Source organism: Hemicordylus capensis, chromosome 7, assembly GCF_027244095.1.
Source record: "Hemicordylus capensis ecotype Gifberg chromosome 7, rHemCap1.1.pri, whole genome shotgun sequence".
Taxonomy (NCBI): Eukaryota; Metazoa; Chordata; class Lepidosauria; order Squamata; family Cordylidae; genus Hemicordylus; species Hemicordylus capensis.
In genome coordinates this window covers 12951730-12964230 of record NC_069663.1, presented here as the reverse complement: position 1 = coordinate 12964230, position 12501 = coordinate 12951730, and the positions used below count along the sequence as shown (strand labels likewise).

Here is a 12501-nt window from a genome sequence, read left to right as displayed (position 1 = left end):
GGAGTTAGCCCCCTATTGTTGTTTTTGTGATTTTCTGCAAGTTTGGCTTCTGTTTGCAGATATTATAATAGTGCTTTTCATTTTGGCTTTTGTAACAAATATTATATATGCATAAACCAATGGAGAAAAGTTGCCAAGGACTCTACAGTTTCCGCCAGCTTTCTCTTGCCTTCGAGCCTTCAGCATTCTCCGAAGTGTCTAGGACTGTGGCTACTTAGCCTATGATACTTACCTATGGCTACTTTTCCTGTGATGAGTGTAACCAAGTTCAGATATCTAAGTGTGTGTCCAGAAACCGACATTTCACACTCTGGGAGAGAAGGAAATTGCTGTCTGAATAGGCTCAAAGAGACATAAGAACTGCCCAAGGTGGATAAGAACTAAGGTCCATCTGATGCAACATTCTGCCTGTCTTCAACCGTGGCCAACCAGATGGTTCTGGGAAGCTTACAAACATAGAAAGATGGAAACAGCCATTGTATGCAGAGTATTTAGTGATGCCAGATGCATGAAAATCATACTAATAAAGATGTATCTATATATTTTAAAATGCAACACTAATTGGAATTAGCATTACTAAATAAGAATTCATTATCATATATAAGTCTCAGTTCCCTCCAAAATCCAAGGTGCTCAATGTGATGAACTTTCGTGGAACTATATTGCCTTGTTGAATCCTGCCAAGCCCAAGCATTTTACTGCTGTTCTAGGGTGTAATCTGCAAAGTGCCCTGGCGGACCTGGAAGTGGCCTCTGTTGTCACAAGACCGCCACAAGGAAACGTGTCTCTGCATTCTATTTGCAGAAAATAAAAATGCTAATACAAAGCCCTTATACAAAGCTATGGTGTGGCCACATTTGGGACAACTGCATGCAGTTCTGATCCCCGTAGCTTAAGAACTGGAAAAAATGTAGAACTGGAAAAGATGCAGAAGGAGGCAACCAAAATGATCAGGGGCTTGGAGCAGCTTCCAAGGCTACAGCATGTAGGGCTTTTTAGTTTGGAAAAGAGGCTACTATGGGGGGAACATGATAAAGGTGTATAAAATTATGCATTGAGAGTGAAATTGTTCTCCCTCTCTTACAACACTGGAACCAGTGGCCATCCCATGAAACTGAAGGCCGGGAATTTTAGGACCACACACAGTGTATAATTAACCCATGCAGTTCTCGGCCACATCATGTGGTGATGGCCATCAGCTTGGATGACTTTAAAAGGAACTTAGACAATTTCATGGAGGACAGGTCTATCAATGGCTACTAGTCTATAGGCTACCTCCAGCCTCAGAGGCAAGATGTCTCTAATTGCCAGTTGCAAGTGAGCAACAGCAGGAGAATGGGCATGCCCACACCTCTTACTTATGGGCTTCCCAGAGGCATCTGGAGGGCCACTGTGGGAAATAGGATGGACTAGATAGGCCTTGGGCCTGATCCAGCAGGGCTATTTGGGTGTTCTTACATTTTCTGCCATTCTACCATTCATTCTAAATGTGATAGTTTCCTGGTTTTGATACTACTATACACATTACATTTGCAAATATCTTTTAAATTTTTTCAAAAATAAGACATTAAAAAAAAATTCCAAGTGAGATCATTACTGCATTCATTTCATAAAGCTATGTTACAAGCCAGAGTCCAATATTATTCTTTATTAAATTATCTAAACCAGTCATTTGGAAAAGATAAGTATTTGTACTTTGCAGGAAAAAGAACATCTCCTGAAGCTTATTCCATGTTTATGTAGGGACTTGTTTTTCTACAAAAAATGGCTTTGCACCACCTGTTTTTTTGGTTCATTGTCAGTGCTGGTGAGTTGCCTTCCCTTCTTGTGTGTCTAGTTATTTATTTATTTTAATTCCAGCTGAGATTGTTACTGCATTTATTTTATAAAGCTGCATTGTAAGCCCGAGTCCAGTATTATTCTGTATTAAATTTATTCAAACCAGTTCAAAGCATCTGAACTGATTACAAAACCACTCTTTAGCATCTGAACCAGAACTGTCCTAATTCACACAATCATTTGAATCTGAGTTTAAAGTCAGTAATCGACATTAGCAACAGTTCCTTCACTGCCATATCTGTCAGTCAGGCTGAAGGGCAGGTAGGCTGAGCCTGAGCACCTAGCCAGCCAGTCATGTGTAGCAGAGGAGGGAGGGATGCTGCCTGACACTCCTCCCCTCCCCTCCTGGAGAGGGATCCAGTGGTATAGCATGTAGGGATGTGCACTGTCTGGCATTTGGCCAGTTTGGCGGCAGGGAGTTACCTTTCAAAAGCAGGGAAGGTGCCCTTATCACCACCACCACCACGCGGTTGCCAAAAATGCTGGTGTGGGGTGGCAGCATTTCTCCTTGCTGCCCCGGTCAGCATCGTACTGGAAGTTGATGGTGTGCATGCATGACATGACACTGGCCATTTCTGGTACAAAGCTGACCGGGGCGGCAAGGAGGTATGCTCCTGCCCCGCGCCAGCAATTTTGGTGACAATGCCTACGGAGAAAACATGGCACAGGTGGGGGGTGTAGGGCACTCTCCCTGCTCCATAAAGGTGCCACATGCCAGCCCTCCGAACCGGTCTGGCGAAGGACTGCCGAACTGGTTTGTGCATATCTCTAGTAGCATGCACATGAGTCAGGGAAGTGGGAGGACTCTGTGTACCCGTGTACCCCTATGAGGTTTCCAAATACCCCCAGGAGTTCAAGCACCTGCTCTAAGTAATGAGAGAAAAGAGGACATGGTAGAGAATCCTTTTAATTGGCTCAGCAGAAGAGAGCTACAGCAGCTGCTCCAGAAGTGACAATCAGTAACTTTGCTTGGCCAAAGTCCAAGTTGACCTGCACGTCTCTGTACGGCTGCCTTGTATTCGCCATTTCAGAGCCCATCTCTTTAGTGAGAGCAGCCGGTTTAAACCACCCTCCCACTAGCATCTGCAGGAAGAGTCTAGCAGGTAAGGCTTGGCATATGAATGAAGGAGGCTAGTTCTTGGGAATGTCAGAGAACGTGTGTGGCTCTTGGGAGGCCACTCCAAATTCCTAGGCCTTGCTCCAGACAAACAGCCCCCACCCAATTTCACTGAGATTTTGCAAAGGGGCTGATTCGATTCCTACAAATGGGCTTCCTACAACTGGAGAGAGAAAGATGAGAACTTGGGCAATGAAGGGCTCTGGAACATTTGGGTTTGGCTTGAAGAAAGCTCCATAAGTGTTGGGATCCATATAAAATGTTGGAGGAGTGGCCCAATGTTCTTCCTATTCCACAAGGGCACTGCCTAAGAAGGCTGGAAGTTGTGACTCAAAGTCCCTTCCACTCCTCTGACTAAGATGCCAGGAAGTGAATAGGTTGGAGAACTTTAGGAGATGGGGGATCCCAGTTGAGAGAAAGGGATTGAACTAGATCATCTTTGGAAATTGCTTGGAGGAGCTTGCCACAGTCCAGTCCGGTCACACCACGATTGGGTAGGTGGCATCGCTGGCTACTCCACAGTTGTTGTCTTTCATGGACATGAGGATATAGCCATCATTTCCCCAGTAGGTGGACCAAGAGTTCTTGATAAGCCAGTAGAGCTCTCCTTGGAGGACACCGTAGCCTACAGCCAGCACTGCGTGGTCCAGCTCACCTCTCTTGTTTGCTAAAAGAGATTTAAAAAGTAAACTTTGACAGGCTGGAACTTTAACAAATGCACAGCAATTTGGAGGGTATCTCATCTTACCTTTGCTAAGCCTGGTTTGCATCTGAATGGGACTGTTGTGAGCACTGTAAGTATTCCCTTCCCTGAGGGGATGGGGCCGCTCTAGGAAGAGCACCTGCATGCTTGCGTGCAGAAGGTGCCAAGTTCCGTCTCTGCATTTACAAGAAGGTTCTCTCTCTCTTTGTTCCAACACATTCCTGGGCAGTTCTTAACATATTTACAATTCACAAGTGCCAAAAGCAGTGCAAAATTGAATAAATCTACTCTTGGAGTGGCAGGCTGGAACATTTATGCATGGAAAGGTCCTTTGACAGGTAGGCCTCCAGCATCTGCTGCTTGAAACCTGTAGTTGCCTTCAATCAGGGCTCCACAACTTCAGCCCTCCTGCAGATGTTGTACAATGACTCCCATCATCCCTGACTATTGGCCACTGTGGCTGGTGATTATGGGAGTTGTAGTCCAAAAACAGCTGGAAGGCCAAAGTTGTGCAGCCCTGCCTTTGTTTCACAAGGGTGATGCCATTTTTTTTAAAAAAAGGCTGAAGTATGGTCTACTTCTCAGTTGCCTTTTCATGTGGCAAACTTGCTGCAGGGAGGGGAAGATAAAAACAGTCCCCACAATGCCTGCCCAGATATTGTCCTGGCCCCAAAATGCAGCAAAATGAAGCTCCTGTTTAATGAGCAATGGATTTGGCCACTACAAAAGCTGGAAGGGTTTACCTTATCAAGGTAATTGCTCTGGGAGAAAGACATGGTGGCACCTACAGTCTTTCCAGGAACCATCACGTCTTTCCTTTTGGCACGATGCTCTGCAACATTCCAGGATAATTGGAGAAGGATGGGGGGAAGCCAGGATTTGTCCCCTTTAATAAGCAGGGCATGCTCCGGTTTTCAGTTGGATGGGTGACTACATGTGAGTGCTGTCTGTTGTAAGATATTTAGGGATGGAGCCATAGCTCAGTGCTAGAACATCTGCTTGTATGCAGAAGTTCAGTCCCTGGCATCTCCAGGTGGGGCTGGGAGAGATTAAGCTGGATGGACCAAAGGTATAAGGCAGCTTCCTATATTCCTACAGGAAGGAGCAGTTTTCCTCTTTGGGTTAGCTCAGAAAAGGATATGAATTTCCCGAGAAACACAACTGGGAAGAACCTGGACCATTTCCAAGCTGATCCAAGGCAAGAAGGGGAGAGTGTTGGGACTCACCACACTTGGGCTCATAGTAGACACCACTGGAGTAGAAGGAGAAGGTTCTGTGGGAGGCATCAATGCTGACAGACACGGGGCCATGCTTGTAGATGGCAGCCTTCAGGGCCGTGATATTTCCCGAGGTGACGTTGACATAACCAGAGAGTTTGGCCACAAGTGAAGACTCATTGCTATGACAGTAGCCATTCTGAATCAAAACAGAGCAGGCAGGTCACAAGAAATGCAGCACGCTTAAAAGAAAACCCCCAAATCCCACCCTTTTAAAATTTAAAATATGTATACCCTGCCCCTCCAGTACTGCTCAGGGCAGCTCACAAACATTAATAAAACAGATACAATATAACGTAACCCCCCCCAACAAATTAAACAAGTTAAAAGAACCAAGCTAAAACCACATTTAAAACTGATTGATTGATTAAGTGCCGTCAAGTCGGTGTCGACTCATATTAAAACCACATATTAAAATTACAAATTTTAAAAGTTTCAAAAATTAAGTTATTAGTAAAAAGCTAAAAAAAACTTAAAAGAAAAACAAATATAGGCAGCAGATAAAACATTAAATAGCCTCTCTAAAAAGATATGTCTTTGTCTTTTAAGAGCCCTGAGGGATGGAGCATGGAGAAACTCTGCCAGGAGGGTGTTCCAAAGCCGAGGGGCCACAAGTGAAAAGGCCCTGTCTCTAGTCCCCACCAACTGGATCTCTGTTAGTGGTGGGGCCATGAGCAGGGCCTGAGATGCTGAACAGAAGGGCCTGGCAGGTTGGTATAGGCGAATGCAGAATTTCACCAATCAGGAGAGGAGAGCTGGTCTTGTGGTAGCAAGCATAACTTGTCCCCTTAGCTAAGCAGGGTCTGCCCTGGTTGCATTTGAAAGGGAGACTAGAAGTGTGAGCACTGTAAGATATTCCCCTCAGGGGATGGACCAGCTCTGGGAAGAGCATCTAGGCTCCAGGTTCCCTCCCTGGCTTCTCCAAGATAGTGCAGAGAGAGTCTTGCCTGCAACCTTGGAAAAGCCGCAGTCAGTCTGTGAAGACAATACTGAGCTAGATAGACCAATGGTCTGACTCAGTAGATGGCAGCTTCCTATGTTACCACCATTAAGTGTTCCTAAATGCTCTTTAGATATACAGTATTTTGTTCCTACATGTAAATTTGGGAATACTAACTCTGCCCTAAGCATCACACTCCTCACACATAAGGATCTGCCAATCTGAAGAAACCTTCATTTGGAGCTCCTCCCCACTGCTGCTGGGCCACCTGCTCATCATAGACTATGCACACCATCCACATGGACATCTCCACCTCACCACAGGCAGAAGGAAGCGCTTCTTTCCCTGCCCAGTTTCAGTCTTCTGCCACCCTAGGTACAGACCATGCAGCTTGACACACAGACGCCGTGCTACATCCTCAGCTGTCACATCAGGCCGACACCAAACACGCTGGTGGAAGAGACCCACAGCCACACAGAAAAGAGACATCTCGCTTGCACTGCCCCCAGTATAGCTTCTGCTAATGGGTGGGTCACCCAAGCCCAGGGGTTCCCAACTTGAGGTACTCCAGATATTGCTAATCTACAACTCCCATCGTCCCCAGCCCCAGTAAACTGCAGCTGGGAGCACTGGGAGTGGTCATTCAGCAACATGTGAACTAGACTTGGAAAGGAATATTCTCCTACATTATTTAGAATAGGAGAGCATATTTCAGAGAATTATTCTACCCATTCTGTTAAATGGATCGGAGAAGATTACCACTGGGTGTTTTCCACACAGGGGTTTTAGCTCACATCTCCTCCAGAACGGAGGGGGTGCGTTCACATACCGGCCAAATTTACCCCGAAGTCCCTGCAAGCGATCGAGGAGCACTTCACACACAATTCGGGTTTTTCACTGAGCCTTAGGCTTCAAATTCGCAGTAAAGCTGCAGTAAAGCCTGCTGTCTGGGAACGCTCCTGCCCTAGCCCTGGGGTAGAGTAAGCCAGCCATCCCTGCCTTAGCCCTCTTCAGACATGCAAAACCAAAGAGGAGTGATGCAGTCGCACACAGCGTTCCAAGAGCACTCTGGCAAATCTGGGCGCTTTCCAAACTAGCTGCTCAACAGCAGCAAAATACCTCCATTCAGGCACATGGCATTTGAAACGTAAACAGCAGGAGGAGCAGTCCCACGGAAACTAACAACCTGGAAAAACAGCAACTTTCTTACATCGGATATACCACATCCTAGCTCTATATCGCAGCGATTAAATTTGAAACAAGGCATTGGAAATGTGAACGGCACCCTGCTGTCTGAGAAAGGACTGTGGTGTCATGACGCAGGAAGTGTGCAAGCACACTTCCGAGATGCGACGTGACCCCGTTGCGGGGTCTAATCTGGAAAGCGCCCTTGCTGCAGTTCTGACACATCGAGGAGGCTCACCCCACTGCACTCCCCGTACTTACGGCATTGGTCTGCAGAGAGAAATGTCATAAGCATGATGGCAGCCATTTCCGTGATCGGAAGCCTGGGATGCCCTGGCCTTCTAATCACAGAAACTGCCACCATTATGCTTAGGGCGTTTGCCTCTTCAGACAAACCTTGTAAGCATGGAGAGTGTGGAGAGGGTGATGCTCCTTGGCCCATCAGTGATGGGGCGGGACATCCAGACCCACTCTCAGGACACTGTACAGAAGTACAGCATCCTCCTGTCGCCACCCCATGTCTGAAAAGGGCTCCTTTCTCCCTTGCGACAGAAATCTTGGTCCACATTAAGCTCCTCACACAGGTGGTGGTACGCTGAGTTATCTGGTGGCACCAAATATGAGGCATCTACAAATCCCTCTGATGAGTAGGATACCCAGCACCATGCAGAGCTCCTCCCTAGAGGTCTCATTTCTACCTCCATTTCTGAGAAGGTAAGAAACAGCAGGAATCCTTTCTGAACCTTTCGGAGGAGGCTCCCACCGCTTCTTACCATCTCCATACCTCATTGCCAATGACAGAAGACCTGCTTCTCTCCTAAGCCCTCTGCCTAGGTGCATACAAGGAGAGGGGATTCATGGCATCCACAAAGAGTGGCTGGCAGGCAAGCTGAGCCTAAATGGGTGGATTCTGGCCCAACAGATGCCCTTTTGTTACTCACCTGGCCTTTGTATGGCCCATAGGACTCAGTGGTGGCAATGCCGCCGTGCTTCAGGACCCACTCAAACGCTTGAAATTCCTCCCCACCGTCACAGGCATAGTTCCCAAAGCCCCAAGAGCAGTCTATGAGGACTTGTTGAGAGAGTGGGATGAGCTGCCCGGTCTAGAAGAAGCGAGAGAAGGGAACATCACTTTGACTACTCATCCATTCTGCCCTTGCCAACTTAGCCTGGGAGTTATTCACACGTGGCTTTATGCCTCGGGGTATCCAAGGAGCGAAGATACTTTGCAGCTGATGTGAGGCAGTTTAATTCGGGAGATTAGATGGACAGTTCACATAGTCGTGGGCTCCTTCCGCACTCCCTGTGATCTTTGTGGGTTCTGCTCTGGTTTTTCCTCTCCAACCAATCACATACCAGAAGAGGAGGAGGGAGTTGGTCAGTTTGACAGTCGGTATATGCTTGGAACAGCATAAGAAGCCCACATTTTTCATTCCTATCCATGCATGCTTTGACTCATGAATTTCTTTACCCCAGGCATAAAGCCATGTCTGGAAAACTTCCTGCCTATTGAAAAACACCCCATCTAACCCTGCAGCCAACGCAAGCGAGGGTGAAAGTTGTGTTTTAGGAAACAAGGAGGTAATGGATCATAGACGTAAACAGATCTGCTGCAGAACTGGACTCATCACTCCCCTCCCCGCCCCGCCAACCTGCACAGGCACCTACCCCATCCAACGCCTCTGGAGGAAGAGAAGGGGGAAAACGTCCTATGAGGCAGCCAACCCTGCCTGAAATGACGCGCTGAGAGCTCGTTCGGGCTCTCGGCAGCCCAGGCCACGCCCCCTTGTCATGTGACTTTGTCATGTGCTCTCGGAGTGTCATTTCAGGCAGGGTCGGCTGCTTCATAGGACGTTTTCCCCTTTCTCTCCCTCCAGAGAGGGAGAGGAAGGGGGAAACGTTCTATTGGGCAGTCGGAGCTGCCTGAAGGAATTGGCGAAGTGTTCGCCGGGGCTCTAGGCAGCCCCGACGTGGGAGGGGGGAGTTTGCTCTGGGCTCCTATGCAGCCCGAGCCACACAGGGCAGGGCTCTCTTGGCGGCTTTTCGCCATTGGCGGCCTGGGTTCTTTGAACCCTGTCGCCAAATTGTGGCTCCGCCCCGTGCAGGAGGCGTCAATGGTAAACCCCTCCTATATTCTACCCAAGAAAACCACAGGGCTCTGTGGGCGCCAGGAGTTGACACCAACTTGAGGGCCCAACTTTACCTTTACTAAGTGGGAAACACCACAAAGATGGAAGAGCCCCCTTTTAAAAAGAGGTGTTGGCACATTTTACAGCTAAAATGATAAGAGAGAGAGAGCTAGTCTTGTGGTAGTGAGCATGGATTTGCTAAGCAGGGTCTGTCTTGGCTTGCACTTGGATGGGTGACCACATATGATTGCTGTGAGATATTCCCCTTTAAGCACTCATATGCACAGAGGCCTGAAAACTGGCCCGGGCTGCCATTTGGGAGGCCAGCAGGAGGGTGGAAGGAGCCCTTGCTGCCACCTCTGCCATTTCCACTGCCATCACCCTGCTGCACAGCAGCCTGGTTTTTAAAAGTAAAAAAGAGATGGTAACTTTTCCCTCACTGTGGAAACTTTTCCCTCCCTGCCCACATTTAGCCTTTTACTTGTAAAGGCGAATCCTTGCGGGATTTCCCTTTACAAGTATAGCTGTTGAGCTGGCTCACGAAGCAGGAGTTTGGCTCAACTTGCCCTTGGATTGCCCCCCTGGTTCGTTCTGAGGGTCAGCCTTCAAGTTGAGCTGGCTTGATTTTGAGCCAGCTCGCACATCTGTAGACCAAGGGTCTGACTCATTGGAGAATTTGCTCAGATAGTTTTTCCACATCCTGTCCAGAACATGTAAAAATGATTTGAACCTGTCAAAATGATTATAGCACCCCCTTCCAAAGTAGGGATTAGGTATGTTCTGGCTAAAAGGCAGACAAGCTTTCACCTTGAGGAAAAGAGCCCCCTCCAGGGATCCAGTGCTTGAAAAGCTCCAGCACGAGCCACACACTGCCTGGTCTTTGACTGGAGTCACAGCACCTGCAGGAAACAAAATGGAATAGTTTAGATCCCTGCATTAACTGAATTCACTGGAAAAGAAGTTTGAAGAGGAGCCCCCAAAATGCAAAGGCTGGCCAGAAGTAAAAATTGCACCAGGAGCCTTCTTCCCATCTTAGAATGTAGTTTCCCATAATTGATCCCAATGTGAGATTGAAAGCTTTTCCAGGTGTCTGAAAACTGTTTGAAAAAGCAGTTTTTACCTGGGTTCACACAAGCCAGGCTACATCGACCTAGTTCTTGTCCTCTGGATTCTCCACAAAGGCTGGCCTCAATTAGCCTCGTACACTACTCAGTAACAACTACAGCCAGGCCAGGGCAATTGTCTGAGCCCCTCTCTTATTGCTGCCACTAAAATTAGCTGGAAAGGGGGCCCGCACTGGCCGATGCATCCCAGACCCTCTCTAAGGACACCCCTGAATACAACAAAAACACAAACTGGACTTCTAAACACTAAATTAGATTGTGAGCCCTTTGGGGACAGGGGACCATCTTATTTATGTATTATTTATTTTTCTCTGTATACTGCTTTGAGAACTTTGGTTGAAGAGCAGTATATAAATATTCGTAGTAGTAGTAGTAATAAATTAATAATAATAATATAATAACAATAACAATAATTTTATTACAATTAATAAACTTTGTTAGCTGTCCCATAACAAATGGTTTCTGGGTGTTTATTATTTACCTTTGTGTTTAATAACACAATGGTAAAAAACATCTAACACACACAGACAAAACAGGACAAATTACAATATAAACCACAATACAAAATATTTTAAAAACTTTTTAAAAATCCATTTTTAAAAGCCTGAGTGAACAGCAAAGTCTTCATCTGGCATCCAAAAGAACAAAGTGATGGTGCCGGGTGTGAGATCCCAGAAGAAAAGACAAGAAGAGTCTGCAGGAGGGTCTGGAATGGATTCTCTGTAAGCTCCCTGCTTCTATTTATGTGAGAGCCCTGTTTATAGTGTGTTTTGCTGCTGCTTAAAAACCTCCAAGTCTGCTTGTCCCTTAATTGCTTATAAAACGTTTGGATAAAGGGTGAGCTGGTCACAGAGGACGAAGCTGGCTACAGGTGGACCATGTGGGAAAAGGACTGTCCTACCTTACCCATGTGGGGAAAGGGCACCCCTTCCCCACTTCACTCACCATAGAGTCGCCAATCCATGCTCTCAGGCAGAATAAGGCCAATGTACATTTCCTCTGGGAAAGGCAGCCCGTTGTTGGGGGCCGTGCTCTTCAGCTTCCCTCTCATCACCGCCACCTCATCCTGGGTGAGATCAGCCAAGTGGTTCAGGGCCAGCTTGAAGGGAAGGTTGGCCCGGTTCTTGGAGTGGACAAACCTGGAAATGAAGGCAATCTGTAGCAGAAGGGATGGGTGAGGGGCTACCTGGGGATTGTGGCCCTTATCCCAGCTTCCTTCTAACTGAGGTTACTGTCACAAGGAGGAGAGTTTTAGGTGGTTGGAGGGACATGTAATAAACACGGTGGCTGACATACCTTGTAACATTTCATGGGTGCAAGTTCAAAGTGTGGTGTAGTGGTTAGAGTATTGGACTAGGACCAGAGAAACCTGAAATCCCCATTCAGCCATCAAACCCATCAGGTGATTCTGGACCAGTCACATATCTCTCAGCCTAACCTAACTCACAGGGTTGTTGTAAGGATAAACATAAGCATGTACACTGCTCTGGGCTCCTTGGAGGAAGAGCAGGATATAAATGTAAAAATTGCCTTATTTGTTATGAACCCCAATGACTATTGAGATCATCTGGGGAGGTCCACATGCCACCAGCATGCCTGGTGGCTTCTCAGGGATGGGCCTTCTCCATTGGGACCCCAAGGTTTTGGAATGCTCCCCCTGCTGAAGTAAGAGCCTCCCAATTTCTGGCAGTTTTTAAGATGTTGCCTTTGGCCATTGTGGCTGTGGAAGATGTGCACCAGCACCAAAAAGCATAGATTTGAGAACCCCTGCACTAAAGTATCCCCAAAAGGCACCCCTCAATCTGTTGGAGATGAAGTTCCAGTGCATCGACCTTTTGCACCAACTGTCCTAATGACCACTAGGGGCATTGGGAGTAGAGACAGTGAGTCAGGGTCTCCCTAGCTGTCCCTACTCTATGACCCCTGAACTGACTATGCAGCACTTCCTGTGCTGAGTCACAATCCTTCCTTTCCTCCTAGAGAGCAGATGGAAACATCTCTGTCTCTCTCCTTACCTATCCACCATGTAGTCCTTTAGATTAGAGATAGGTCTTTCCTATCTAAGTGTATTTAACCAATAAATGTTTAGTGTTTAGTCATTCAAGGATCTCCATGTGTTTTCTCTAAAAAGCTGCAATATCCAAACCAACCTCTGCTACCTACTCTGTCACTGGAGTGTGTGCTCAT

At 47.1% G+C, this 12501-nt stretch overlaps 1 protein-coding gene across 2 annotated transcripts in view; it reads right to left on the bottom strand.

Moving 5' to 3' along the window:
* Window positions 1–2730: 2730 nt before the first annotated feature.
* LOC128332706 (digestive cysteine proteinase 2-like) overlaps window positions 2731–12501 on the bottom strand; it is a 51389-nt gene continuing 41618 nt past the window's right edge. For both annotated transcript variants that reach the window (XM_053267323.1, XM_053267322.1), the window contains 5 exons: window positions 11260–11453; window positions 9998–10089; window positions 8003–8164; window positions 4886–5075; window positions 2731–3623 (listed from right to left, as the gene is read on the bottom strand). In XM_053267323.1, the coding sequence (XP_053123298.1) occupies window positions 3436–3623; window positions 4886–5075; window positions 8003–8164; window positions 9998–10089; window positions 11260–11453 (826 nt within the window). In that variant the 3' untranslated portion in view covers window positions 2731–3435. The remainder of the gene's footprint in view (window positions 3624–4885; window positions 5076–8002; window positions 8165–9997; window positions 10090–11259; window positions 11454–12501) is intronic.